Source organism: Gallus gallus, chromosome 15 (assembly GCF_016699485.2).
Source record: "Gallus gallus isolate bGalGal1 chromosome 15, bGalGal1.mat.broiler.GRCg7b, whole genome shotgun sequence".
NCBI lineage: Eukaryota > Metazoa > Chordata > Aves > Galliformes > Phasianidae > Gallus > Gallus gallus.
Genome location: NC_052546.1, coordinates 6,919,341 through 6,943,154, shown reverse-complemented (window position 1 = coordinate 6,943,154; position 23,814 = coordinate 6,919,341). Strand labels below are relative to the sequence as shown.

The 23,814-nt window shown below is 57.3% G+C and overlaps 1 protein-coding gene and 1 non-coding gene across 7 annotated transcripts in view; both read right to left on the bottom strand.

Moving 5' to 3' along the window:
* The window catches only part of SGSM1 (small G protein signaling modulator 1), a 29,479-nt gene extending 6,000 nt beyond the window's left edge, over nucleotides 1–23,479 (bottom strand). The window contains exons 1-24 of one of the 6 annotated variants that reach the window (XM_040648537.2): nucleotides 23,431–23,479; nucleotides 23,297–23,340; nucleotides 17,685–17,760; nucleotides 13,359–13,521; nucleotides 12,538–12,690; nucleotides 11,940–12,007; nucleotides 11,524–11,669; nucleotides 10,979–11,110; nucleotides 10,340–10,464; nucleotides 9,517–9,579; nucleotides 9,019–9,086; nucleotides 8,432–8,595; nucleotides 7,908–8,037; nucleotides 6,684–6,863; nucleotides 5,779–5,917; nucleotides 5,237–5,301; nucleotides 4,735–4,880; nucleotides 4,305–4,433; nucleotides 3,988–4,170; nucleotides 2,671–2,742; nucleotides 1,832–2,404; nucleotides 1,520–1,644; nucleotides 403–485; nucleotides 72–181 (exon numbers count right to left, since the gene is read on the bottom strand). In XM_040648537.2, the coding sequence (XP_040504471.1) occupies nucleotides 72–181; nucleotides 403–485; nucleotides 1,520–1,644; nucleotides 1,832–2,404; nucleotides 2,671–2,742; nucleotides 3,988–4,170; nucleotides 4,305–4,433; nucleotides 4,735–4,880; nucleotides 5,237–5,301; nucleotides 5,779–5,917; nucleotides 6,684–6,863; nucleotides 7,908–8,037; nucleotides 8,432–8,595; nucleotides 9,019–9,086; nucleotides 9,517–9,579; nucleotides 10,340–10,464; nucleotides 10,979–11,110; nucleotides 11,524–11,669; nucleotides 11,940–12,007; nucleotides 12,538–12,690; nucleotides 13,359–13,521; nucleotides 17,685–17,760; nucleotides 23,297–23,340; nucleotides 23,431–23,449 (3,156 nt within the window). In that variant the 5' untranslated portion in view covers nucleotides 23,450–23,479. The remainder of the gene's footprint in view (nucleotides 1–71; nucleotides 182–402; nucleotides 486–1,519; nucleotides 1,645–1,831; nucleotides 2,405–2,670; nucleotides 2,743–3,987; nucleotides 4,171–4,304; nucleotides 4,434–4,734; nucleotides 4,881–5,236; nucleotides 5,302–5,778; nucleotides 5,918–6,683; nucleotides 6,864–7,907; nucleotides 8,038–8,431; nucleotides 8,596–9,018; nucleotides 9,087–9,516; nucleotides 9,580–10,339; nucleotides 10,465–10,978; nucleotides 11,111–11,523; nucleotides 11,670–11,939; nucleotides 12,008–12,537; nucleotides 12,691–13,358; nucleotides 13,522–17,684; nucleotides 17,761–23,296; nucleotides 23,341–23,430) is intronic. The other 5 variants (XM_040648538.2, XM_040648541.2, XM_040648539.2 and 2 more) reach the window with 5 other exon arrangements.
* MIR6635-1 (microRNA 6635-1) lies at nucleotides 7,287–7,396 on the bottom strand. The gene has a single exon (NR_105503.1). It is a non-coding gene; the product is annotated as a microRNA 6635-1 (primary transcript).
* Nucleotides 23,480–23,814: the final 335 nt, after the last annotated feature.

The following is a 23,814-nucleotide window of genomic DNA, read 5'->3' as shown; positions in this document are numbered from 1 at the left end:
GCCCCCATCCCAAGAACAGCCCTCCCTCAGCGACTCGAGAGGCTGTCGAGCCCATGCCAGGACCACCCTACCTGGATCAGGGATCTCATGTTGGCAAAGTGAGTGTCCATGGCTCCGCCGTGGGGGAAGTTCTGATTCATCCTTTTCATGAGCTCAGTGAAACAGCTGAAAGCCAGGGCCTCTGCACGGGGAGGAGGGATGGTCACTGTTCTGCTGCACGTCACCTCAGCTGCCCCATGCAGAGTCAGGAGCATCACTCCCACTCCACACGCACACAGCCAGGAAGGCACAGCAGGGAACCCCCCAGGGCTCCCCGCCTGTGGGCACGGGTGGGGTAACCCAGCAGACCCTCTGCACACCCCCACCACAGCGCTGGGGAGGGGGGCAGAGCCCTCCACTCACCATCATCCAGGATGACCAGGAGAGGGGCCAGCAGGTCGCACATCCCCTGCACATAGCCGATCTCAATGTGCTGCCAGATGTAGCTGGGAGAGAGAGAGATAGGCAGCATCAGCCCCTACCCCATGCACCAGTGCCACTACCTGCAGGCGTGTGCCCTGCCTTCGTTCTTCACATGCTGGCATGCTCTGCAAGCTGCCACCAGCCCATGGGCGCGGGCAGTTGGGACATATCAGACAGCGTTTGCTCCATTACACCCATGCCCTGCTCCCCTTCAGCTGGCCTGTAAATGATTAAGTTCCCGTGGTGACTTGCAGCGTGCACGGTGCAGCCCTAGATCAACACCGTGCAAAGACTGCTGCGTGGAGATGGGCGCAGGGAAAAGTGAAAGCAGAAAGCACAGCAAGGCGCGGCGCCTGGGCAAAGGGCAGAGGCGGTGCACTCATCTCCCATTCTCACCCTGCCCCCTTGATTCACCCCCTTGGCTGGGGGAACGCCAAGGGGGCACCGCCTGCTTCCCTTCCCTGGGCCCAGCATCCCAGGAAGCCATCAGCCCCGCAGAGATATCTTCCCATATTTGGTAGCAAGGCAAAATGTGTTCGGAAAGGATTCCGATCCGCTGCTGGCACAGAGAAACAATCCTTTCCACCCTGCCCCCTAGCCTTCCAAACCCCGCCGCATCGCAGGTCTCATCTCAGCACAGCCCTCCAGCTCTGGCTGCCAGATAAAGCGACAGCCCCGACGGAACGGCAGCTTCTCCTCGTATTTGCAGTATGAGTAATGATGTTTTAGCCTGCACTGCCCCTGCAGCAGCCACAGCAGCTGCTCTGAGTCGGTGAATGTCACACGGCAGCCTCTTAGTCACAGGGATAAGCAAAGAGAACAAGAAACACACCCAGGTATGCTCCCGTCTCCCTGCGTAGGCACCAACCACTGCTTGTTTCAGGCACTCCTCATTAACACCACAGCTCTATGGGCTGATCCCCATGGGTTCATCCCCCGGAGCAGGCGGGCTGCGCTGCATTCACGCACAGGCAGCCCCAGGGAGCCCTCAGCTTAGCCCAGGCTGTGCTCCCAGCCTGCCCAGCACCCCCCATGGCCTGTCGTCCCCCCCCCTCACCTGCACATGATGTTACGGAGCTTCTCCAGGTTGGTGGGGGTGAAGTACCAGTAGTTGCGGTCGCAGCGCTGCACGTCCTTCTCGATGCGGTGCAGGTTCACCGTGTACATGTCCAGCAGCTCCGGCTGCCAAAACAGCGCCAGAATTGATTTGTTTTCGACAAAGGAACAACAGGAGATGCAAAGGAACAACACGGCAGGTTGGGGCGGAAGCCGGACAGCCCCCGGGCACGCAGCTGCTGCATTAGCACGGGGCAATGGTGGGTTAATGGTGTGAGGCTCACAAGGAAAGCCAGCAGTGACCAATACTTACAGAGTAGGTGACACCCGTTGAGGAGACGGGAGACACTTCACTGTTGGCCAGGTCAGCCACAGCCAGCGAGTCCAGCTGCGGGTACAAGCTCTCCATCTCTGGTTCCTCGGAGAGGTTATCCTCGCTCTCCACCAGGCTTTGCTTTTCGTCCGCCCAGCTCTCCACCACCGTCAGGGCCACAGCATCACACCCACGCAGGACCGCTGCCGAGCTCTGAGCCACAGAAATGAAGTCCACGCCTCCACCAGGGGGAAATTCGCCTTCCAGGCTGTCCTGGCCTTGCAGCTTTTCCTCCTGCAGGGCTCCATCCGGGTCCTGCGGGGCCGGCTCTGAGCCGCCCGCCCTGCCCTGGGAGCTGGCTGAGGACTTGGTGGTTTCCAGGGCGCTGTCCTCATTGCTGAAGCTGCGCTCCGAGAAGCCCGAAGTGATGGAGAAGTTCTGGGAAGAGGGGTGGCCCGAATCAGGGGAACACGTGCCGTTGGGGACGGTCCCGTTGGGGACCTTGCTTTGTTTGCCGTCTTCGAGCTGAGCGTCTCCTTCAGTCTGCTCCACCTCATCAACCGACTCAAATACCTGCACGGAGGAATTCCACGGGATGGAGGAATGCCCCCATAGGGATGGGACATCCCTGGAGATGCCCTCACCCTCGGGCTCCCTGTTTGCCCTTGGCAGGTCAACGCTTGCCTTCGGGCAACGCAGACCCCCCAGCTCCCCACTCCCAAGGGCCACGCTTTACTCAGCGCAATCTATGGGGCAGAACGTCATTTAAACCAATCGATTGGATGCATTGCTAAACGTGGAGCAGCCAAAGGCCCTCCTGCGTGAGCTGTGCTGCTCACCTGCGTGCTGGAGCTGGAGTCGCTTTGCAGCCGGACGTGATTCTGTCGGCCGGAGCTGCAGCTCTGCGAGGACTGCAAGAGGGAGAGAAAGCACTGAGAGATGGCCAAGGGCAGAGGGTTTGGGAGGAGGGGGCATCTGCAGCATGCTGCCAGAGGTGGGCACTCGTGCAGGTAAAGAGGGAGGTAAAAATGCATGCAATAAATTCTCTTATTTGAACCATGTCAGATCAGCTCTGCTCTGCTTCCCCTGGGATGACACAAACCCAAGTCCCAGGCTGGTGCAGCAGTTCCAGTGCTGTGTGTTTGGGTCTGAACCGAACTGCTCCTTTTGGGCCTTCGCAGAGGTCACGCTGCCTCCTCAGAGTGCAGATTTCTACTCATCTCTGCCCTAATTTGGCAGCAAAGCGACTCACCCCCTCTCAGTTTACATAAACGATGAGGTCACGGGCTATAAAACAACCCCTCGAAGCATATTAATGGTGTTTTTCCTTTAAGAAAAGGACAAGTATCGATGCCTTAAGCCAGACTCCATCAAGGCAGCACCTCCAGAAGCCAACAGCACCATTCCCTGGCTCCCAGCTGAAGCACAGAAGGACCCGCTGGGCTCTGCACAGTGGGACAGAGGGTCTGCTTTGCCCCATAGGTTCCCTCTGAGCCTCCATCTATCGGCCGGAGCCCACAGCTGCTGCATGCAGATCTGGGTGTAGGGAGCATGGCAATGACATCACAGCGAAACAATGGGGTTTTTAAGCAAACACACAGCTTTCAGAGCAGCAGCAGGAGCCGTCTCCACCCTAACATCGCGGCTGTTTGCTGGGCAGGGCTCCGGCAGGGAGAGGAAGGGCGACAGCTTTCCTCCGTTACCATGGGAGCATTCGAGCACAGGAAATCTCAGGTTAAGATGGGAAAAGGGTGAAATTTGGCCTGTATTAACATCCAGCTCCCCTCCCAGCACGCATTCCCCATGCAGGCAGTGAGCACAAAGCCACGACCGCAGCAGAGATGCTCCAGGGATGGGAATGATTCGCAGTGCCGACCCACAGCCCACTCTTGCTCTGTCCCACCCCGGCACAGAGCCCTCCCTGCCCTTCTCCTGCAGCACCCCAGGAACACCAAGGGATGCTCCACAGCACTGGGGCTGCTGCCCTCTGCCGGGACCCACTGGCTGTAGGCTCCCAGCAGTCCCAAACAGGGTGGTAGCTCCTGCATTCGGTGCTGCTGTGGGCACAGGGCTGTGAGAACCAAAGCCAAGTGAGACTTATCTCGGTCCCTCCCCTGCTGCACGCTCACAGCCCACCTGAGCCTCCACACCCTCACCTCGTTGCTGATGGTCGAGTCCCTGTGCATCATCCTCTGGATGTGGGAATCCAGGCTGGCCCCAGAGGAGCACTTGGCCAGAGCTGCTGCGTGAGACTCCTTCTCCCTCTGCCGGACGATGGCCTCGCAGCCCAACCACTCAGCCATGGTGTGCTCGTAACAGGTGCGGATCTGGTCGTCAGCCTGAAGCAGTGGGACAGAGGGTCTGTGAACGGTGTGGGCTCTGGCAGGCACGCGGATGCTTTGAGCTGGAAATCACCCCAGGTGCACCAATGCAACGCACCAGGCTGCAGAGCTGGCAGCACGCTCATACCAACCTCCTTCCGTTCTGCTTCCGTCATCCCAAACTGATAATGGCCCAAAAGGAAGGGCCACACAGCCTTCCTGATCTCGTGCTGGATCCCACCGTAGTAGATCAGCCGCAGCAGCTCCTGGTCCTCGTAACTCTGTGTGAAGAGCTCCACGTCAGCACAGACACAGGCAGTGCTGCGGATGCAACCTCTGCCCCAGCCTGGCCACCTCCAGCACCCACAGCACTGCCACAAGATGCTGACCACCACATGCTCACCCACTACAAAAGCTCTCTCAGATCCCCACTTGGGCTTAAGCACAGCCAGAAGCCCCCTGCAGATGGGCATTTGGGGATTTACTGGCCCACCACAGCCACAGAGTAGCCCACCAAAGCTACCCAAGGGCACCACCGTGCCACCGTGCCCCAGGAGAGCGCCCTGACAGCACTGGCCCTACCGTGCTGTCCTCCAGGTATCTCTGCCATATGTCCACAGTCAGTCCTGAGCTAGCACTGCAGGGCACGTCGGGAGACACGATGCTGTGGTTAACCAGTGCAGAGAGGTGGGTTCGCACCGTGGAGAGGTGTCTGCAGTAGGCCAGCCCTGCAACAGGCAGAAGCAAACACTCACCCTGGGGAACTAAGGGTGAAGGGCGAAGTGCTGGGACAGCTCTGATCAATCCTTGGAGGAGGAGATCCTCTCAAGCCTGCTGGGACAAGCTGGCATCTCACTGTCTTGTCCCACCAGCCCTGATGCTCGCTGAGCTGCAGGCTGACCCTCAGACCAGAATTCAGCTGTCTGCTCCCAATTCTGAGCACGTGAACATGGGGCCATACGTGCAACAGGCTGATCCTGGTCCACACCATCCTGGTGCCTCAGCACCGCTCTGCCCTCAGCCCAGAACCTTATCCCTTGCCCAGCACGCATCTCAAGGCACCACGGATGCAACAAGTACTCACAGCCATAGAAAGCCCGGGAGAGGATCTGGTACTTCATATTGTCACACAGGAGCTTCAGAGGAGCTCTGCCAATAAAAACAAGCCAGATATGAAGGGAGGAAATGTTCCCATGCCCTCACCCTCCTGCTTGGATCTGACCCAGCTCTGCCTTCACTGATGCACCTCGGGAGCTCTGCTCAGCGTGGGAGCAGTGTTCTTGCATGCAGGGCACAGCCACAGAGCAGTTGGAACAGCCCCTGCAGCACAGCTGCTCTTGTTTGACCATCCACTGAATCTCAGCTGTAAGCCCTGCTGTATCCATAGGCTCATAGGACGGCCTGGATTGAAAAGGACCACAATGCTCATCCAGTTCCAACCCCCTGCTATGTGCAGGGTCACCAACCAGCAGCCCAGGCTGCCCAGAGCCACATCCAGCCTGGCCTTGAATGCCTGCAGGGATGGGGCATCCACAGCCTCCTTGGGCAACCCGTTCCAGTGCATCACCACCCGCTGGGTGAAAAACTCCCTCCTACCTCCCAAAGTGAGCAGCACAGCCCTCCTACCTCTCGTGGCTGCAGCCGTTGGCCGGCGCACCATCAGAGGAGCCGCTCTGTGAGCAGGAGGAGCAGGAGGACTTGCGGGTGCTGGGCTGCCATATGGGAGGGAGGCCAGGACCCTGGGCATCCATCAGGTCCTGGGGCACTGCGAGGGCAGAGAGAGGAGTCAGACACAGGCACTGCCCTGAGGTCGGGCTGACAGAGCATCAGCAGCTGCAGCACCCAGTTTGCATCCCAAGGAGACTCCAGCGAGCAGGCAAGGCCTGCAGCAGGTGATCCCAGCAGCGGTGAGCTCAGGAGAAAGGGAAGGAAACAAAGAGCACTGATGAGAGAGAGCAATAGAACCAGCTGCTAATTAATGCAGTGCCTTCAGCAAGCTAATCTTAAACCACCAAGCGCTGACTGAGGCACAAAGCAAACCTCATCATAGAGAGACCAGGGACAACAGGCTGTCACAGAGATGAGAAAGAACACGATTGAAAACTACCAGTGCCCCAGGAGGAGTGCATCACTGGAAGGGAAAAGCCTTCATCTCTACAGCACCGGAACCCCATCCAAGCTCCAGGGAAAGACAGGAACATCCAAATCACGAGGCAGGAGATAAAGATCTTGACGAGAGGAACAGCAGGAGCACTCAGCAGCTCTCGTTGTCATTTGCTCAGCTCCTGCTTAAGCTCAGAAGTGCTATTGCAACGGCCTCAATTCTGCAAACGCAGAGCTGTTCTGACCTGCAGCAACCCCTGCCCTTCGGTCTGGGTAAGAAAGATGCTGAAATAGTCCTATTAAAGCCTTTCCCCTTAATGTCACGCTGAGCAGGAGCCGATGGGTCAGCGACACAGGACAGCCCTGCAGGAACTGCCAAGCGACAACACAGCGAGCAGTTGCAGCAGACACGACAACAGCTGCATTACACTGATGCCGAGCGGCCCCCAGAGCTGCCAGGGGGGGTCGGGACACGGTGGAGAGGATTGGAGACCATTTGTGGATCACCACCGCCTTGCTTGCAGCTGGAGTCCTCGGCACCTTCCCTCTCCCAGCAGTGATGGACATCACAGACGCAAGGGATGGGTGGAAATGGCCATTAATGGTAACTAGAGACGGAGACAGGACAGGGGCACAAATGAATGCAGGAAAGAACTTGGAGAGGAGGAAGAACTGATGCAGTTCCACTTCCCTCTGTAGGAACTGCACAGGCTGATGACGCCAGCTGAGGTGATGGCAACAGCTCGTCTGACAGAACATTTGGCCCCCAGCAGGGAATTTTAAGGGGCAGATCAAAAGGAAGCTCCAGAAAGGAGCATCTCTATCAGCTACTTTAGCCTCGATCCCATCTTTTATCTGACTCACTGGGCTGCGTTAGTCAGCTGAAGGCAGAGGATGCTCACCATCTGCAGGGATGCTCCAGGAGATGCGACTGCCCCCTTCTAGCCTCAAAAGCACGGAACAAGATTTTGATCAAATCCCATGGCTTTCTGTTACGTTTCCATCTCTCCCCTTCACAAAGCCACCTATGGTGCTCCCAAGCACCCAAGAAGCATTCTGCCACACAACAGCGAAGACAAACAGCACAGCACTTCAGCCAAGCACGCTGTTCTGATCCTTCACAGCCGGACATCAAGAGAGGTTTCTGGCCTGGCGACTCCAGCAGCACCCCCTCCTTGCTGGGGGTGTTTGGGGGTGAAGGCACGTGGGCCAAGCCTGGCAGCACACAGAGATCTGCTGCCTCTGCCCTCACAGGGCAGCGTGCATCCACACGGCAGCTGCACGCAAGGAACACAGCTGGATGTAACACAGCACTTGCTGAGTTGGCCTGGCGGGAGCAAGGGGAGAATCAGCCCTGCGGTTGCGTGGTGGTGAAAAATGACCCCATTCAGACAGCCATTCCCTGGAAGGAGGAAGAAAACACGGCCAGAGGGAAGCCTGCTGCTGAACTAACGTGCAGGACTGCAGAAACCGAGCTTTCCGTGGCAAGTGGAAGGTGTAAAAGCATGTGATGTTTAATTAAATGCTACGAGCAAAGCCTGCCCCTCCGGAACTGCTCCCCGGTGCGACGTGCACCGTGTGCCCACCGTGTCCCTGCTCACTCATCCACCGGGTGATAACCCACCCACAGCGTTCCCTGCCAACGCACTCACCGAATTCAGCCTGCGTCCCCGGGTAGATGATTCTGAAAACGTAATCTGTGGCTTCGTCATCTTCCTTGTCAGACGCAGACTCGGAGGAGCCCTGGGGACTTCGCTTCCTCAGCCTGGGAAACACCTTCCCCTGCAGAACAAAACCTGCTCTTCACAAAGCCCCACTAACTGCCCCCCTTACTGCCGGCCTCCTGCCCAGCCAGAGCACTTTGTCAGCATGGGTGATGCCTGCACGTTCTCTGTGCTGGAGCAGCCTTAGGATCAAGCTTTGGATCACGCAGAGAACACATAAGCCCATCTCTGCACACAGGACGTGGACTGCATGGCAACGTCCACGAGAACCAGACCATCACATCCCACTTCTTCTGCTTTGGCTGAGGAGGATGCACGAGGTGCTGTTTAAAATGCAGCCTCTGCTCATGCTGGGCAGCAGAGCTGCTCCAAGACATCCCAAAGGGCATGCATGGCAGCAGGAAACCCCCATGCGTGGGCTCACAGGAGGAAGCCCAGCCCTGCGTGCCTACCTTTCCCCGCTGCGACCAGAGGGGTGGGTCCAGCTGCCCATGGGGCAGGAGGCCGTTCTCCAGGCAGGACAGGAACTGCAGCAAGTGCCCCCCTCTGGGGAACCGCAGCGGAGGCCTCTGGATCCCATCCTGGCTCACCAAGACAACCGTTCCACCGCTGTCTACTGTTAGCAACAGCAGAGAGAAGACGCACATCAATGAGGGAAAGGTGAGCAGCCAAAAATGCAGGAGGCAGGCAGGGAAGCTCAGGGAATTGTCTTTCTGGCATGCAAAAGAAACGTTTTTCATCCTCGTTTGGATTCTCTCCTAAGTCCATTGCAAGCCTGGGGCCCTGGAGAAAGGCTGCCTGGGAGATCAAACCTTGAAACCACAGAGCACTGCTCTACTGGGAGCCCTCTCCAGCCAAGCACCACAGCCAGGAGCTGACTTAAAGGATTCCCTAGAAGCACTTACAGAGCAGTGACCACCCAGAGCTCCTGACGTCTGCCCTGGAGCTGAGTCAAAACATCCCATCCCCATGCAGGCACACCCCAATGTGCTGATGTCAGGGTGATAACAGCCCCCAGCAGCCCCTGCTCTGGCCTTACCTTGCTGGTGGCAGTGCAAATAGACGATCTCCTCCAGGCGAATAGTCATGGCATAGTCCCAGTACACACTGGAACAGAGAAAGAGAGCAAGCCTTAGCTCAGGCACGCATCAGGCTCTGCTTCTCCCCACTGCAGCTCCAAATCCTGCCTCCAGCTATCCTGACACTGGGGGAAGCTACAGAAAGGATGAGTCCCAGCAGCAGTGTGAGTGCCACCAGGCCACAGCGTAAGAGGTAGCTTCACTCCAGGACCAGTTACTGTCTCTTCTGCTCAGTGAGGGCAAGTCCAGCCCAGAACAGTGCAGCTCAAGCCTGGGCCACAGCTCTGCCCAGCTCCTGTACCCAAGGGAGGGGAAATAAACCCCAGCAATCAAAGCTGAAAGCGGATTTGGTTCGTCCGTCACTTTACCAAAACAGTGCTTCAAATGAAGGTGGCACAATGTGGCTCATAAAACATATGGAAGGTGTGTAAGAGTCCCTCGTGTAGGATCACACTTACTTTGCCATCCGACTCCTCTCCTCCGTGGTCACGTCTGGACACTGGGAAGTTTTAGAGCTTAGGCTGATGCCCAAGTCAAGAACTCAGAAGAGTAGCATTGAGATGAAAACAGTATTTTAGGGGGAGGGTAGAAGGTATAGGGGATGGCCCAGGTGCCAAGAAGAAAGAGGAGATGAAAAGAACACAGGTAAACAAAACCCAGAATGCCAGAATTGAGAATAAACAAAACTGCCAGCAAGTTCTGTCGGAGATCTTTACCCCGGGCCAAAGGAAGGATGTTCCAAACGCTGCAGCTTTCCTGGAGGATTTGCTTTCTTATTTTTCCCTACAGGCAAACTGGCACCTGCCGTGACTCAGCAGTTAAGTTAAAAGACTGCAGCTATCAGGAGAAATGCCAGCAGCCCATAATGCAACCTCAGGCAAAGGGCACGGCCATAACGCTGCTCAGCAAATGCCTCTGAGCAGTGCTCAGCTGCAGGAATGAACCCCACGGGCTCTGTTAAATCAGAGGGAATTGGAACACCTGCACAGAGGATCAGCTGAGACGGCGCTGCAAAACGGGACCCACTCTGTTACCAAGGTGTTATGATCACGTCTGCAGATACCCTTCCTCATTTAGGAGCTTCTCACTTTCCCAGTTTAACCAGGAGAGCAATAAATCACACCGCTGGGCACCTTTTGGAACCCTGTCCAGTTACCTTTGCTGAACACTTCCAGCACAGATGGGCTACACCCACAGCATCTCCCACCACCACCACCACCACCCCCATGGGAACCTTTGGCCCTTCTACCCCCCCGTGAGCACACTGAGAAGTCAAGTCACCTCTTCTCGTAGTCCAGATCCCCCACGGAGCCATTCATCAGCTGGTTGGGAGTCCACTTCAGTGCCATGATGTCAGCAGTCTGGTGCAGGGACAGATAGCCCGGGATGGCCTCCATGTCATCTCGCTTGAGAGGGGAAATGCAAAGAGGGAGAGAGTTGAGAGCAGCCTGGATGGTACCAGAAGCAAGCGCCACCACCTCGTGCCTCCTAGGGCTGACCCACAGCTGGAGCACAGACTGCCCACCAACAGCAAGGAGCCCACTGTGGGCCCACAAAACCTCCCAGCAGACAGCAGGAGGCCTCAGGCTTGGAAAAGGGCTGAGAACCCAGCTGGGGCAAGCCTGACAGCCTTGCCTAAGCAGTTTTAACTTCATTCCTTGGAACGCAGTAAGCAAAAAGGCACAGGAAGAGGGCTTTTTGCAGCCTCCCATCAATAGAGGGCAGGGAAAGAAATCTGCTTCTACCCAGAACCCTTCCATTCGGTTGGAAGGATCCGTATCCCCAGGACCTCAACCGAGAGGGTTCAATCACTGCCTTCCCAGACGAGAAATGAGTCTGTCCCCTTCCCCATCACACAGCAACTTGGTGCAGAGCCACGTGGTGTGAAGGCGAGCAGTGTTTGCCCCCCTCAGCACTCACTGGCTGCACCAGGACGTTGTTTTTGCCATAGAGCAGTGTGGCCCGCGAGTTCTGGTGCAGCGACTCCACGTAATCCCTGGCAGACAGCGACGGCCGGTCGTCCATACTGCCACTCGAATGCCTCTTCTGAATCTGGAAGAGATCCACCAACAGACACGAGGTGAGTGTGGACGCCTCCTTCTTTCTAACAGCCGCTCTTGAAAGCTCGTTCCCTCCTCACTCAAGAAACTCCCTGACAGATCTCTCTCCCTGTGCATCCTCCAAGAGGATTCCTGGCTCTGGCCAAGCTCGACTCTACTCACAGAAGCCCCAGGAGTGTGCTCTGTATGCAATAAGCCAAGAAGACTTCAGCTGCCTTCTCTTATATCTCATCCATGCTGCTCCCAAAGAGACCCAACGATGCGATGCCGCATCGGTCCAGCACCCCGAGAGTCTCCCACAGCCCACATTCCCAGAACTCCTGGCTCGAAGATGGGGAATTATCTCCACATTCCAACCCTGTATGACCAGAGGGGGAGCTGTGGGGCTGCCCCACACCCACTCACGCAGAGCGCCGGGCGCTTGGTGGGGGAGTCCTGGCGGCAGTGTGAGCTGTGGATGCGGTGCCGCTGCACCAACTCATCAGCAGAAGGGTCTGTCCAGAAGTGGTCGGCTGTCTTCATCTTGGTGTACTCCAATGCACAGGGCCCCACTGCACAAAGGAAGACACAGACATGAGGAGGTCATCAGTGTTATCCCACTGCTCAGGCGGCCCAGAGCTCAGCATCCCAGAGCAGAGGAAGCTCAGCACACACTGCCACACCATGTAAGAGCAGCAGACAACTCAGAAGTGGTTCTGCCCATCCAGAGCTAATAAGCTTCTTGAAGTCCTTACCAAAAAAATTCACTGAATTGGGATCACGGAACAGACAGCTCAGGTTGGGGAAGTAAGCTACTGAATAGGGTAAGAGGGAAGTGTTACCCAACAAAGATGCAAGAATCGGTCCATCCACAGGATCCATCAGGAGAGCTTCTTTCTCGTAGTATTTACTAGAAGAAATGAAAAAGAGCAGCATGCTGTAGCATTTCAGCCCCCTGGAAGAGCTGAACGACAGAGATTGAGGTTTGAAAGCACCGTAACGCCCTCCTGTGTCTGTCTCCCTTCATGATGGGGAGAGGGCAAGGAGCTGCTACAGGCTGATCCTACTAGCTAAGAAATCCCTGGCGGACAGATGCCTTCCTGCAGCACAATGCAAGCATCACTATGCACCAACAGAACCATCCTGGGGCCGTCCACTTCACCAGGACAGGACACCTCACAGCACGCAGCTCCCAGAAGACAACATGGTCTACAACAACCACTCCATCAGCAGAGCAAGCACGGCCTGTCCTTTTTAAGGAGCACACAGGACTGGCCAGCAGCAGCGCTATCAGCAGGAGTCCCCGTGCTGGGAACAGAGGGACACAACTGGCACAGAGTGAATTCCCCCACCCATCCGGACACATCTCAACCAGCAGCACCTCCAGCATGATTGGAACGAGCTGGAAGGATCAAGCGTTGGGCTGGTGCCAGCACTCACCTGCTGTTCTCTACCAGGTAATGCACGATTTTATCCAAGACCTTGTCGAAGAGGGCTGTGCGGATCCAGAGGTGCTTGATGGCCTGAGGAGACAGGTTGGGCAGCTTTGGCATCTTGCGCACGTTCTCTGGGATGCTCTGGACTTGATTTCGTCTGTGGAGGCAGAAGGCAGCAACATCAGAGAGCGCTCCTTTCATCTGTTCCATCCCCTACCCCAGGAGGCCCACGGCTGTGTCTCAAAACTGCCTTCTCTAAATCTGTTTCCAGCTCTAAAGGCGCCCTAGAACAAATCTCTGCCCCAGCAGAGTCCCACTGCTTCCCACCGGTGCCTGAGGACAGCAGTTCATAAGCAAAGCAGCTTATCTAAGGATGGCCGAAAGATTCCTGCCCCCAGGTGGCTGCTCCATCCATCTCCCTGGGTCCCGTCCAAGGATGAGTAAGCTACACTTAAACAGAGGTTGAATTACTGCAGGTTGCAGCCCTGTACGGTGAAGCAAACCAGACTTGGTTCCAGCTGGCTTAACGCGCCGGTCCATAAACCCTGACAGCGCAGGGGCAGCCGTGTGTAGCTGTTCCTACAGCATGACACAAAGGGCAGAGGAAGGAAGAACCACAGCTCACCATCTCCCAGAGAACCAAGATAGTGGTTTCTGACACCCAGATCACTCAAGATATTGCAAGCCCGGGGAAGGATTCTGCTCCACTGCAAGAGCAAGCTCTCCTATGGAGACTCGAGGTGGACACTGCAATCCCCAGCTATGCTCCAACTGAGCACCCCCATGCAGGCAGCCCGTGGGGCAGCAGCCGTGCTGGAGCCTTACGCATTCTCGATGAGCTGCTCCAGGTCTTGCACCTTCTTGCAAAGCTCCTCTGCCAGAGGAAAGCTCTTGCCCACCTTCATGAACAGAGCTGCTATCTTGTTGCTGCGCAGGAATCCTGCTGCCCTGCGCTTCAGCCCATACAGCACGCACGCTTCCACAGCAGCTGCAACAGAGCAAACCCATTAGTGAAGCAGCAGAGCTCGCAGCTGTGCTGCTCCCACATCACCACTGCTGCATCCAGGACTCCACTGCACAGCAGAAATGGTTCCCGAGGGGAAACCAATGCCATATTCAGATCCCGCCTGGCCAGACGGGAGGTTAAGGTACCCAGATGTTATTTACCCAAAAGCAGCACGCAGTTCACGTGGTCCATCTTCCTCCCTATCAGTTCTGCTGACTGTACAGAGATTATTTTAGTTGTGTAAAAAAAGAAAAAAAAATGAGGTTGCTTCAGCTAATTTGGGCAAAAGAAGCACTTTGACACGAGCAAACATGAACTACAGGTATGCCAAGATGCAAGTGCTGCAAAGGAAGGTTAACTTGAGCCTGCTGCAGTGGATCCAGGGTCTCCATAAGCCCCCGTGCATGACCTCCTGGGCACTCTGCAGGGCCCTGCTGAAAGCAGCTCTGTGCTGGGGGGTTGGGGCACCCAGCTCTGCTGCCCAGGAGCCCCGCAGCAGCTGCACAGAAGGATGCAGATGGACGCACAGCACTGGCAGAGTGCCTGCCAGAACCCCCTGGGGGGCTCAGGGTGGATGTCTGGAGTCGGACATGGACTTATTCCACCAGATCAAAGCACTGCAAAAAATCTCATCGCCCCACGGCTCCACAGGTGACGGATGAGGCTGTGCCAAGCATCTCTTCCAGTTGGCTTAATGCACTGGTCCATAAACCCTGGCAGTGCAGGAGCAATGCGCTGCCAGCACCAGGCACGCCGGCACCCAGCTTTGTGCTGCAGAGCCAACATCCTCAGCCTCCCCGCAGCTGATGCACCTCTCGCTTGGAAAGGCGTTTTTCCTACAGCCAAACAACACTGCGGGCACACTGAAAAAGCCACTTCATGCAGGCCCATCCACACCAGCTCCCAGGGCTGAGAGATGCTCTCATCATCTCTGCCCCGTTTGGTACCACCGCAGGTCACCGTGGAGTATTGGGTCTCCAAGGTGCTTTGAGACAGCAGGAAAGCAACAGGTTTGGCCAGCCAAGCCCTGCTCACCCAACACAGCCTCTGGGAGCAGCTGCATGGGTGCCCTGTGTTTAAATAGAGCCCTGCACAGACCTTCCTGAAGCCCAGACAGGCTGCAAACAGCATGGATAGGTCTTCCCACCTGTCCCAGAGCGCTGTTTGCAGAGCCAACCACCAACGGCAAGACGGCTCCTCCCTCCTGACAAGCACCCAAATCATTCCATCCCACATCCATCACTTACTCTGCACGACGTGGCAGAAACACAAGTGGCAGACACAAACAGCCCTCCCTGCCTGAGCCCACACCCAGGCGTTGTGCAGCGCCCAGGGGGTATCTCCCCAAGGTTCAGGCAGGTCCCAGCTTCGTGCAGGGTGGAGCAGTGGGCACCCAGCTCTGCCAAGTGGGTTGGGAGCCAGCTGGAAGCAGAACCACAAGCAGGAAAGCCCTGTGAACGCCGAGCCTATCCTCTGGGCTGCCCCTGCTTGGCACAGTCAGCTCCGCTCTGAGTTTCCAGCAAGCAAGTTAGAGCAATTGTGCTCGCACAGGAAAGCCAGCAGATTGCTTTGCTCACATCATGACCAGCGCAGCACGCGCTGCTGTCAGCTCGGGAGGAGCGCTCAGAGCCCCACAGCAGCACGGGGCAGTCAGCATCCACCCTCAGTGCCGTACCCAGAACCTCTGCAAGCACTACTCCTGCTGAGACAGTGCAGACTACATAGGGGAAACTCTCCCTGTGCTCTCCCCAGGGCTCAGAAGCTTGAGCGCACAAGGCGAGCTCAGCACTGACGCACGTAATGTGCCCCACGGCACAGGCAGCCCCCAGCCCTGCCGCCGGCCCCCATCAGCTCCCAGGGCAGCGTGCCCACGACAGGTGCCAGCTCGCGTTTGTCTGCTTCCAGCGAGGGCAGCTGCCCTTTGCTGCCAGCCCACCGCTCTCATCGCAAGGGCTTCGCGGTACGTTGGCTCTGCGGAGGGCTGGGAGGATGAGGAGGGCCGTGCGAGGAAGGCGGCTCTCCCCAGAGGAAAGGGCAGCTCTGCTCAGCCAGAGCCAGGCTCGAGCACGCTCCGCTTGTCAGCGGAGGAGGTTATTTATAAGCCTCTGCTCACCGAGGGCTGCAGCAAAGCATCCAATTTAGACAGCAGCACAGCCTGGCTTCCCGGTCCTTCCACCACCCAGCGGCAGCACGGTGGCATCAATAAGAACCAGAAGGAACCGGCAGGTCCTGGTGCCTGGGAGCCTCAGCTCGGCGCTGCAGGCGGCTATAAATAATTGCAGGCTGCAGAGCCTCGTGCCGCACAGAACGCAGACAGTGAGTCACACCTTGAAGCCTGCTCTGCCCTTTCGATGCCGTTCAGCCGACAGAGCACAAAGGCACGCAGACCCCTGCCTATCACCCCCAAAGGCACGGGACAAAAGGAAGAAGGCAGCCCTCTGCTCCCCAGAATAGAAACGGAGACCTCCCAGCCCTCTTCTCCTTCTGCTTTGTGTGTGTGTGTGTGTGTGTGTGTGTGTGTGTGTGTGTGTGCACCCACAGATGCTCTGGTCTCACTCGGTGGCAAACGGTGCTACACGAGTTACCGGAGCAACACTTTCCAAAGCCGTCATCGCTTCTGTCATTTACTTCCCAGGCTCCAAATTAGCAAGCTGCCCTTCAGCAGTCTGTGCATGCAGGAGGGCTGCTCCCCCTCTGCACGCTGCCGCCTGCGTTTGCTCAGCAGCAGCCACACGGCCCCAGCATGGGCTGTGCCGAAGCACAGCTGAGTGTGGCTCAGCAATCATCCCTGCAGAGCAGCGACAGTCGCAGCACCCTCAACAGGCACCGGAGCCCCAAGGCTGAGATGCAGCTAATGGGGTTGCTTGCTTTCAGGAAGCCTGGGCTTCACACTTCTTGCTTTAAAGAAACTTCCAAGGCTGAGGATGCTGCTGGGTCCTGCACCGGCGCTTGGCAGCGGCTCTCCCATAGAATCACTTGGGTTGGAAAGGACCTTAAAGCCCCCCCCGGCCACAACCCCTGTTGTGTGCTGGCTGCCACCCAGCTCAGGCTGCCCAGAACCCACCCATGGCCTCGGGTACCTCCAGGGATAGGGCACCCACAGCTCTTTGCACAGCCTGTGCCAGGGCCTCACCCTCTGAGTAAAGAAAGTCGTCTTAATGTCAAAACTAAATCTCCCCTCTTTTAGTTTCACACCATCCCCCTTGTCCTGGCACCATCAGACCTTGTAAAAAGTTGGGTCTCCTAGGAGGGAGCAGGAGCGCCCTGCAAGCAGGGCAGCAGCTCTGACAGAGCCATCCATTGCAACGCCAACTGCTGCTGCGTTACACCTAACACTGCTGAGAGGAGGGACTATAAAGAGATTGAAAAGGGGAGATTTGGAAGGAATGCAATGCGGGCAGTGAGGCAGTGCACAGGGTGCCCACAGAGGTGGTGGTGCCCCATCCCTGCAGACAGCCACGGTCAGGGGATGGGGCTGTGAGCACTGCTGGAGCTGTGGGTGTCTCTGTGCACTGCAGGCAGTGCGAACAGATGGCCTCTAAAGGTCTCTTCCAACTCAAGCACTTCTGATTCCATAAAAGCACTGTTGTGCAAGCCAACTGCCAGGTGGGGAGGCAGCAGGGGTCTTGCTCTTCTTCCATAGAGGTCACTGCTTCCTCCCCATAGCAGCAGCCGCTGGCAGCAGGCGGAGGGACCAGGCACCTTGCCAAAGCACACTCAAGCTCTGGGTGAGTGGGTAAACACTTGACACGGACAGGGCTGGGCACACACACACAGCACACGTCTGACGAATGCTGTCTGTGTGCCCGCAGCCCCTCACCTGGCTCCATCCCACCCGCGCCACAAAGAGGAGCAACGTCCTCATGCAGGCAGCACTGAGGAGCTGGCTCTGGGCCCAGGGCTCCCCACACCACGGCAAACTCATCCATCCGACAGCACGCAGCGCTCCCTGGTTACCAACAGGCTGGCGCTCGTTGGGTTCTGCGTAGCTATGACATTCACCCACCCCATCCAGCACTGACCACCTCCAAGGGGCAGATGGGTGTACAGTGTGCACGGTGACCGGAGCTGTGCAGAAGGCTCACAACAGTAGGAAGAACCTCATTTTGACTGCAATGCCTCCCCCTGCTCCCCCGGGCACTCACCGCAGAAGGAGATGATGTGGCTGCTGTCCTCGTGCACAAACTTCCTCGTCACCGCCTCCTCCATGATCTGCTTCACCTGTTGATCATACGGATGGTTAGAAGGGTTGTGGAGCTTCACTCCCACATCATAGCGGGACCTGGGGTGGAGTGGGCACAAGATAACCCGTGTGGGACACGGGGACCCCAGCAGTGCCATCTATCAGCCTGTGACCAGGAGCCCTTCTGCGTGGCAATGCAATCGCTCTGCCCTCCGGGCGTTGATCACGACACATCCCGGGCACTCATTTCAGCTGTCACGTAGGTTGTATGTCAGGAACACAATCATGGGAAGAAAAATAAATAGTAACCCATGTGGGTGCCCCATCCCTGAAGGTACCCAAGGCCATGGATGGAGCCCTGGGCAGCCTGGTCTGCTGGGGGGCACCCAGCCCATGGCAGAGGGTTGGAAATGGGTGATCTTTAAGGTCTGCTCCCAAGCACTCTGCTCTGCACTCCCTGGTTCCAGAAAATGTAGGGTAAAGGGCTCTCAGGGCAGAGGTGTGGGCGTATGAGCAGCTCGGAGTACTGAGATGTTCTGTTTAAAGGCAAAGGAAAGAGGAAAAAGGGCAGGTCAAGAGCTGGCCAAGCAAACCTTGCATCTGCAAAGCCTCTAATGGCCTCGTTGGGGGAATTAAGCTCCTCAGGAGGATAAAATCAAGGCCAGTTACACACAGCTGGCAGGCCCATCAAGGAAGCCCTTTTATGAAAATGGGCTAAGAAAGAAGTCTCACCGTGAGCAAAAGCTGCAACCAAAAGCTGCAACCCCCCCCCATCTTGGTCCCAGCGTCTGCTGGGGGGCACAGCCAGGCCCAAAGCCCCCACACAGAGCAGGGAAGTTCTCCAGATCTGAAATTTCTCCCGCAGTATTGCGACGGGGAACCATCAGGGGAACCACCTCTCTGTGAATCATCCAAAAGCATGGATGGAAATGAAGGATCTGTATTACAAACCCTACCCCCCCCCCCCCCCCAAAAGAAAGCACAACGTGGGAGAAACACTTGGGAACCGAAGCATGCAGTACAAAACCAAATCACAGACTTAAAACGAGCCACCGGGTTCAGGATGGAGCTGCACGTCCAGATATTTGGCAGCTGCCATCCCACTGCTGGGCTGCACTGCTCGCCCCATCACAGTGCTCGCAGGGCAGGGGCCATCAGCTCGGCGCTGCTGTGTGGCACAGCGGGTCCTCAGCCTGGATGGGCACCCAGCTCAGTGCAGCAACCCACAAACAAGCCCTGCCAGGAGATGCAGCACAGTGGAAAATTACCCACTGCAGGGAAAAGAAAAAAAAAAAAAAAAAAAGAGATGAACCCACAGTGCTGTATTGACTGAGGTTATTGCACCGAGCCACATAAACCAGAGGTATTTAAAGGAAGAGAAGTGGGGAGGGCACTGCGACAAGGACACTTGGCCCAGTGCATAGGGCTGCGTGAGGGATAAACCCTGGCGGTGAGGGCCTCATAGCACTGCACAGTCAAACCAAACAATCCTCTCTGCCCACATAGGGATGTATGGGCAGCTGTGGGTAAAGCCCAGAGGGACGCTGTGGGCACTCCATGGGAGCAGAAGGCTGCGCCCAGCTGTGAGCACAGGGCAGGCGGTGCTCCACCTCCAATCTAAACTCTGTTTGCTCTTTGCATGCTTGCTTTGCCAATTTCTCACGAGCTGCCACCTTCTCGTTGCTGCTCTGATTACGTGCTTGGGAGTTAATTCTAGCACTGAAAAAGCCCATCTCCCCATCAGCTTTGGTGCAACGCATCCACACGGGGACCCCTCGCCGTAACCTCACCATTCCTGTAACTGCTTAACCACGGTCCCGTTCCAAGAATAAGCTCTGCTTAAGCTCTGCAGCAGTTCCCCATACCTCGTGCAGGGTTCATCCCTGCAGCACGGCCACTTCTCAGGTCTTACACAGCGCTAAGGCATCACTGACTGAAACAGACACAGCATTAAGGCATGGGAGCGCTCCCAGCGCTTTGGGTTTGCAGACAGCGTTTTGCAGCAGGCTTTCTTTGTAGGCATCGAGTTGAAGTCACAAATCCATACGTGCCAGGCTAATTTAAGATCTCACGAGCTCACGCTACGGCTGGTGCTATTCCTGCGGTGTTTGTCAAACGCAAACCTCCGTGCCATCTGTTGGCACTGCTGGGGCCGCCGTCACGCGCTCAGCCAACACCGCAGCGCTTCGGGAGGACCTTCAGCCGTGTCTGCTCTCAGTGCCTGATCCCAAAGGCTCGCCCTGGTGCTCAGCTCTGCACAAGGCACGCGTGCCCTGAGCTGCCATGGGGCGCTGCCACGTGCTCAAGGTGCACGGTGGCATAAGAATGGAGCTCTGGGAGCCGGAAGGGGAAGGAACACCGACCTCATCTCCCTGAGCGCCGGGGAAGACAAGGAATCGAGGAGCAGAGCTGCCTTGTGCCGGGCATGAAATCCAAGCAGGGTTGCTGGAGGATGAGCCACCAGTGCCTTTATCTTCAAAAGGAGACAAAATGGCCCCCAGCAGTCAGTAATACTCTCTTCAGAAGAGATCAATGCGGGCTATCGAGAACCGCGGCATGAAAGCCTCCTGTTTACCTCTGATACAGGGATGCTTCCAACAGGCTGAGCGTGCTGCTGGAGAGCCCCTCTTTTATTACACACCCGCAGCTTATCATCTGCATCTTCCTTCTGCCTGAGCCACACAAAGCCTCGCTCCTTCCATTTGGCCTCGAGGACACCGACAGCGACCGCCATCCATCCTTCAAACCTTAATATCCTGGGATTCATTCCCAACTTTCTGCTGCACCTGAATGAAGGAGCTGGCACGGACCCCACGGCTGTTTGGGAGCACCAAAGGAGGAACCCACGCTGCGGGAGCACCGCTCTCAGGGGCTGCTGTGCTTGGCCACAGGGCAGACAGCACTGCTGCACAGCAGGAGCTGAGCTGGGGATGGAAGGAGACACTGCCTGACATGGTTATGCCCGCAGCAGAACAAGAGAGCAGCTGCAGCAACACCAACCCCAGCTATGAAGGAACCAGTACATCCCATATAGATGGAAGGCTATGGGACAAGAGCTGCTGAGCAGGCTGAAAGTCAGTCGACAACCAGAGCTGGTCTCAATGACCATATGCATCCCTTCCAGCTCAGCTCCCTGCTGTTAGAACAGCACGGTGGCAAAGCTGAGTGAGAACACAGTTTTTGCAGAGGACTGAGCAAGGCAATTGCCTAATGTCACGTTCCATCCAGCCCATTCCAGGCACAAGGTAGCACAGCCTGTGTTCCACGGGTAACATCTGCTGCCCCACCTATTCTTGTGTGCAAGGCAATTAGCTTGGGGGCAATCGAGACACTGCCACAAAATGCTACTGAGAGGGAAACTTCCCTGAAGAAAGAAATAACAGAAAGGAGGGGGGCTGCAAGCAGCGCATCTTCAGCCAAAAACTCAATCTGGGATATTTTGGGGTTGGGGTTTTTCAATCAGCTTCACTCCGTCTGATAAAGGCTCCAACAGAAAACCAGAGAAGATTTATGTTACTTTTCCTGCCATAACAGGAAACAGAATTCCTCTGCAAACCATCCTGCCACGTCTCCCCTCCAGCCTGCTGACAGCCAGTCAACGCTGCAGCTTTGGAGACCGGTTTGATTTATGATAACCATATGGGCACGCACACGAATACGACAGCCCAACTCATCCCCATCCACAAACCCACTGCAGAGCAGGACTTCTTCAAAAGAAAAACGCATTAACCATGGCAACAACCGAATGCTGGAGCCCATTTGCTCACTGTAGGGCTATGGGCAGTTCCATCTATTGTTTACCTATCTCCTCTCATCAGGCATGTTATAATTCCTTCGGCTATTGCCCCAGGGCTACAGATGTGCTGTGGCTTCCCCAGCATGCCCTGTGGCTGTTCCCAGTCCCAGTGGAGCTCACTGACGCATGGGAACGCCATCAGATCCCAAAATGCCACAGCTGAAGGCACGCAAAGCAGGCTTGGTGTGATGGGATGAGAATATGGAGTCCTGTGAAGGGTGAGAATGCAAGAGGTGGGAAAAGAAAATGAGGATTTCTGCAGCTGACCCTTCCTAGCACTGCTCCAAAGGCTGCACGGCTCCCAGCTCAGCCTGAAGTCAGTCTAAAAAAGGGGGAAAGAAAATTAAAACAGCAAAAGTGTGTGCAAAATGGGCTTAATGAGGGAGAGAACGGGCAACAGAATGCCCCACCACTCCAAGTTTCAGGGATGTTGCTCAATAATTACATCGATAACCTACAGGATCACATTTCCTGCTTGGTTTTTTTTCTTGAAATCCTAACAGAACAAAGAATGCAGAGCACGGGTCTGACATGGAAGCCCTGCACCTGTGTGTCTGCATGCAAACAGCCCGGCCTGCAGGGCCAAGGGCAGCAGTGCTGGGAGAAACCCTGGGGCAAGCACAGCTGCCCACTGCCTGCGTGGCAAAGCAGCAACTGAGCCCAGAGCAGTGAGACCGCCCAGGGGGGAGAGGCTGTGGGCACCCCATCCCTGGAGCATTAAAGGCAGCCTGAGTTGGTGAGGAGCGCCCAGCCCACGGCAATGGGGTTGGAACTGCATGACCTTAAAGGTCCCCTCCAACTTAAGCCGTTGTATGATTTTAATGGAAACCTCTGTTCTGCATCAGCGCTGCCCTCCCTATAGGGCCGCTATGAGCCGCCTGCTGATGGCACGACACGGTGACACGTGGGCTGGTGGCATTTCACCAGGGCAGAAAGGCTCTTTCCATACCCTTCCTCACTCCTTCACCTCCACCTGCATTCACCAACCCCCCGTGCAGCACAGCTGATCCATCAGGAGCCAGCAGACTGCCTCCTGTGCTATCAGAACGGCACATCACAGCCCTCAGCTCTCCTCCTTTAGGCACTTTCCTCAAACATAGGGACCCTGGAGAGAGGGGGGGGGGAGCACAGAGAGAAGCCCAGCACAGGTTGCCAGCATAGAAGATGCTCCTGGAGAGCAGTAGTGCCCGCTGAGGCCCAGCAGGCTGTAGAAGGAAGCTCTGTCCTCCTCCAGCCACGCTCCCAGCAGCCCCATCCCCACCTGCAGCCTCGGGAGGAGCCGCAGGCAGACGGCAATAATGAGATGTCGGCTTCATCCACGATGCTAAAGAAATGTCACAGCCTTTCGCTGGTTTAATAGCTGTCGTCAAGGCAACGAGTAGCGCTCCTCTCCACCACGCCCGGCGCGGGATTAAAGGTGGGGAAGGGGTCTGAATGAACAAACGCAGCGCTGGCAGCGTCCCTGCTCGCTCCCAGGAGGGGCACCGCTTCCCCGAGCCCACCGGGGATACACGAAGACGCTCACGCGGCCACGAACAGACCGCCGCACGCTCCCGGCGCCCGGCACAGCCGGCCTGGGCAGGGATGCTCTCGGGGCTCCGCGACACGCCGGGTCTCCGCAATGGGTCCCACGAGGGGAACGGCCGCCCCCCCAAAGCCCACCGCCCGGCACGGCGCACGGACGGACCCGCGGAGTTACCGCTGCCCGCACCCACGGACACACCGTGAGCGGAACGAGCGGCCGGGGCACGGCAGCGGGACGGCTTCCCCGCACCCACCTCCTTCTTGACGGTGCGCAGCAGCCGCTGCCGGGTCTCCGCTTCTGTAGGGAGAAGGGGAGAGCCCCGTTAGCACGGCCCGACCCCGCAGCCCCCCGACCCGCCGCCGCCGCCGCCCCCCAGCCCTGCCCTACCCGCCGGGGCCGCCGCCATAGCCGCGCTCCGCTGCGCCCGCAGAGTGGCGGAGGGCCGGGCCGGGCCGAGCGGGTCCGTACCGCCTACCGCCCCGCCGGGGTGGAGCCGAGGCCGGGAGGGCCGCCAATCCGAGCATACCGCCCGGGGGACGGCCGTCGGTGGGGCGGCGGTGGGGAGCGGGGCTGCGTGCGAGCGCGGCGGCAGCCGGCGGTGCCGTGAGCTCCGCGGGGCTCGTCCCATCCGTGGGGACGGCGGTGCTGTTTGTCCCCTTAGCAGCGTGGCCCCGTTCCTGCGGCTCCCCGCAGCTCCCCATCGCCATCCCCATCATCTCCCGCATTTGGGGACTCCTCCCACCGGGCAGCCCCAGGCCCGGCGTGCGCCGA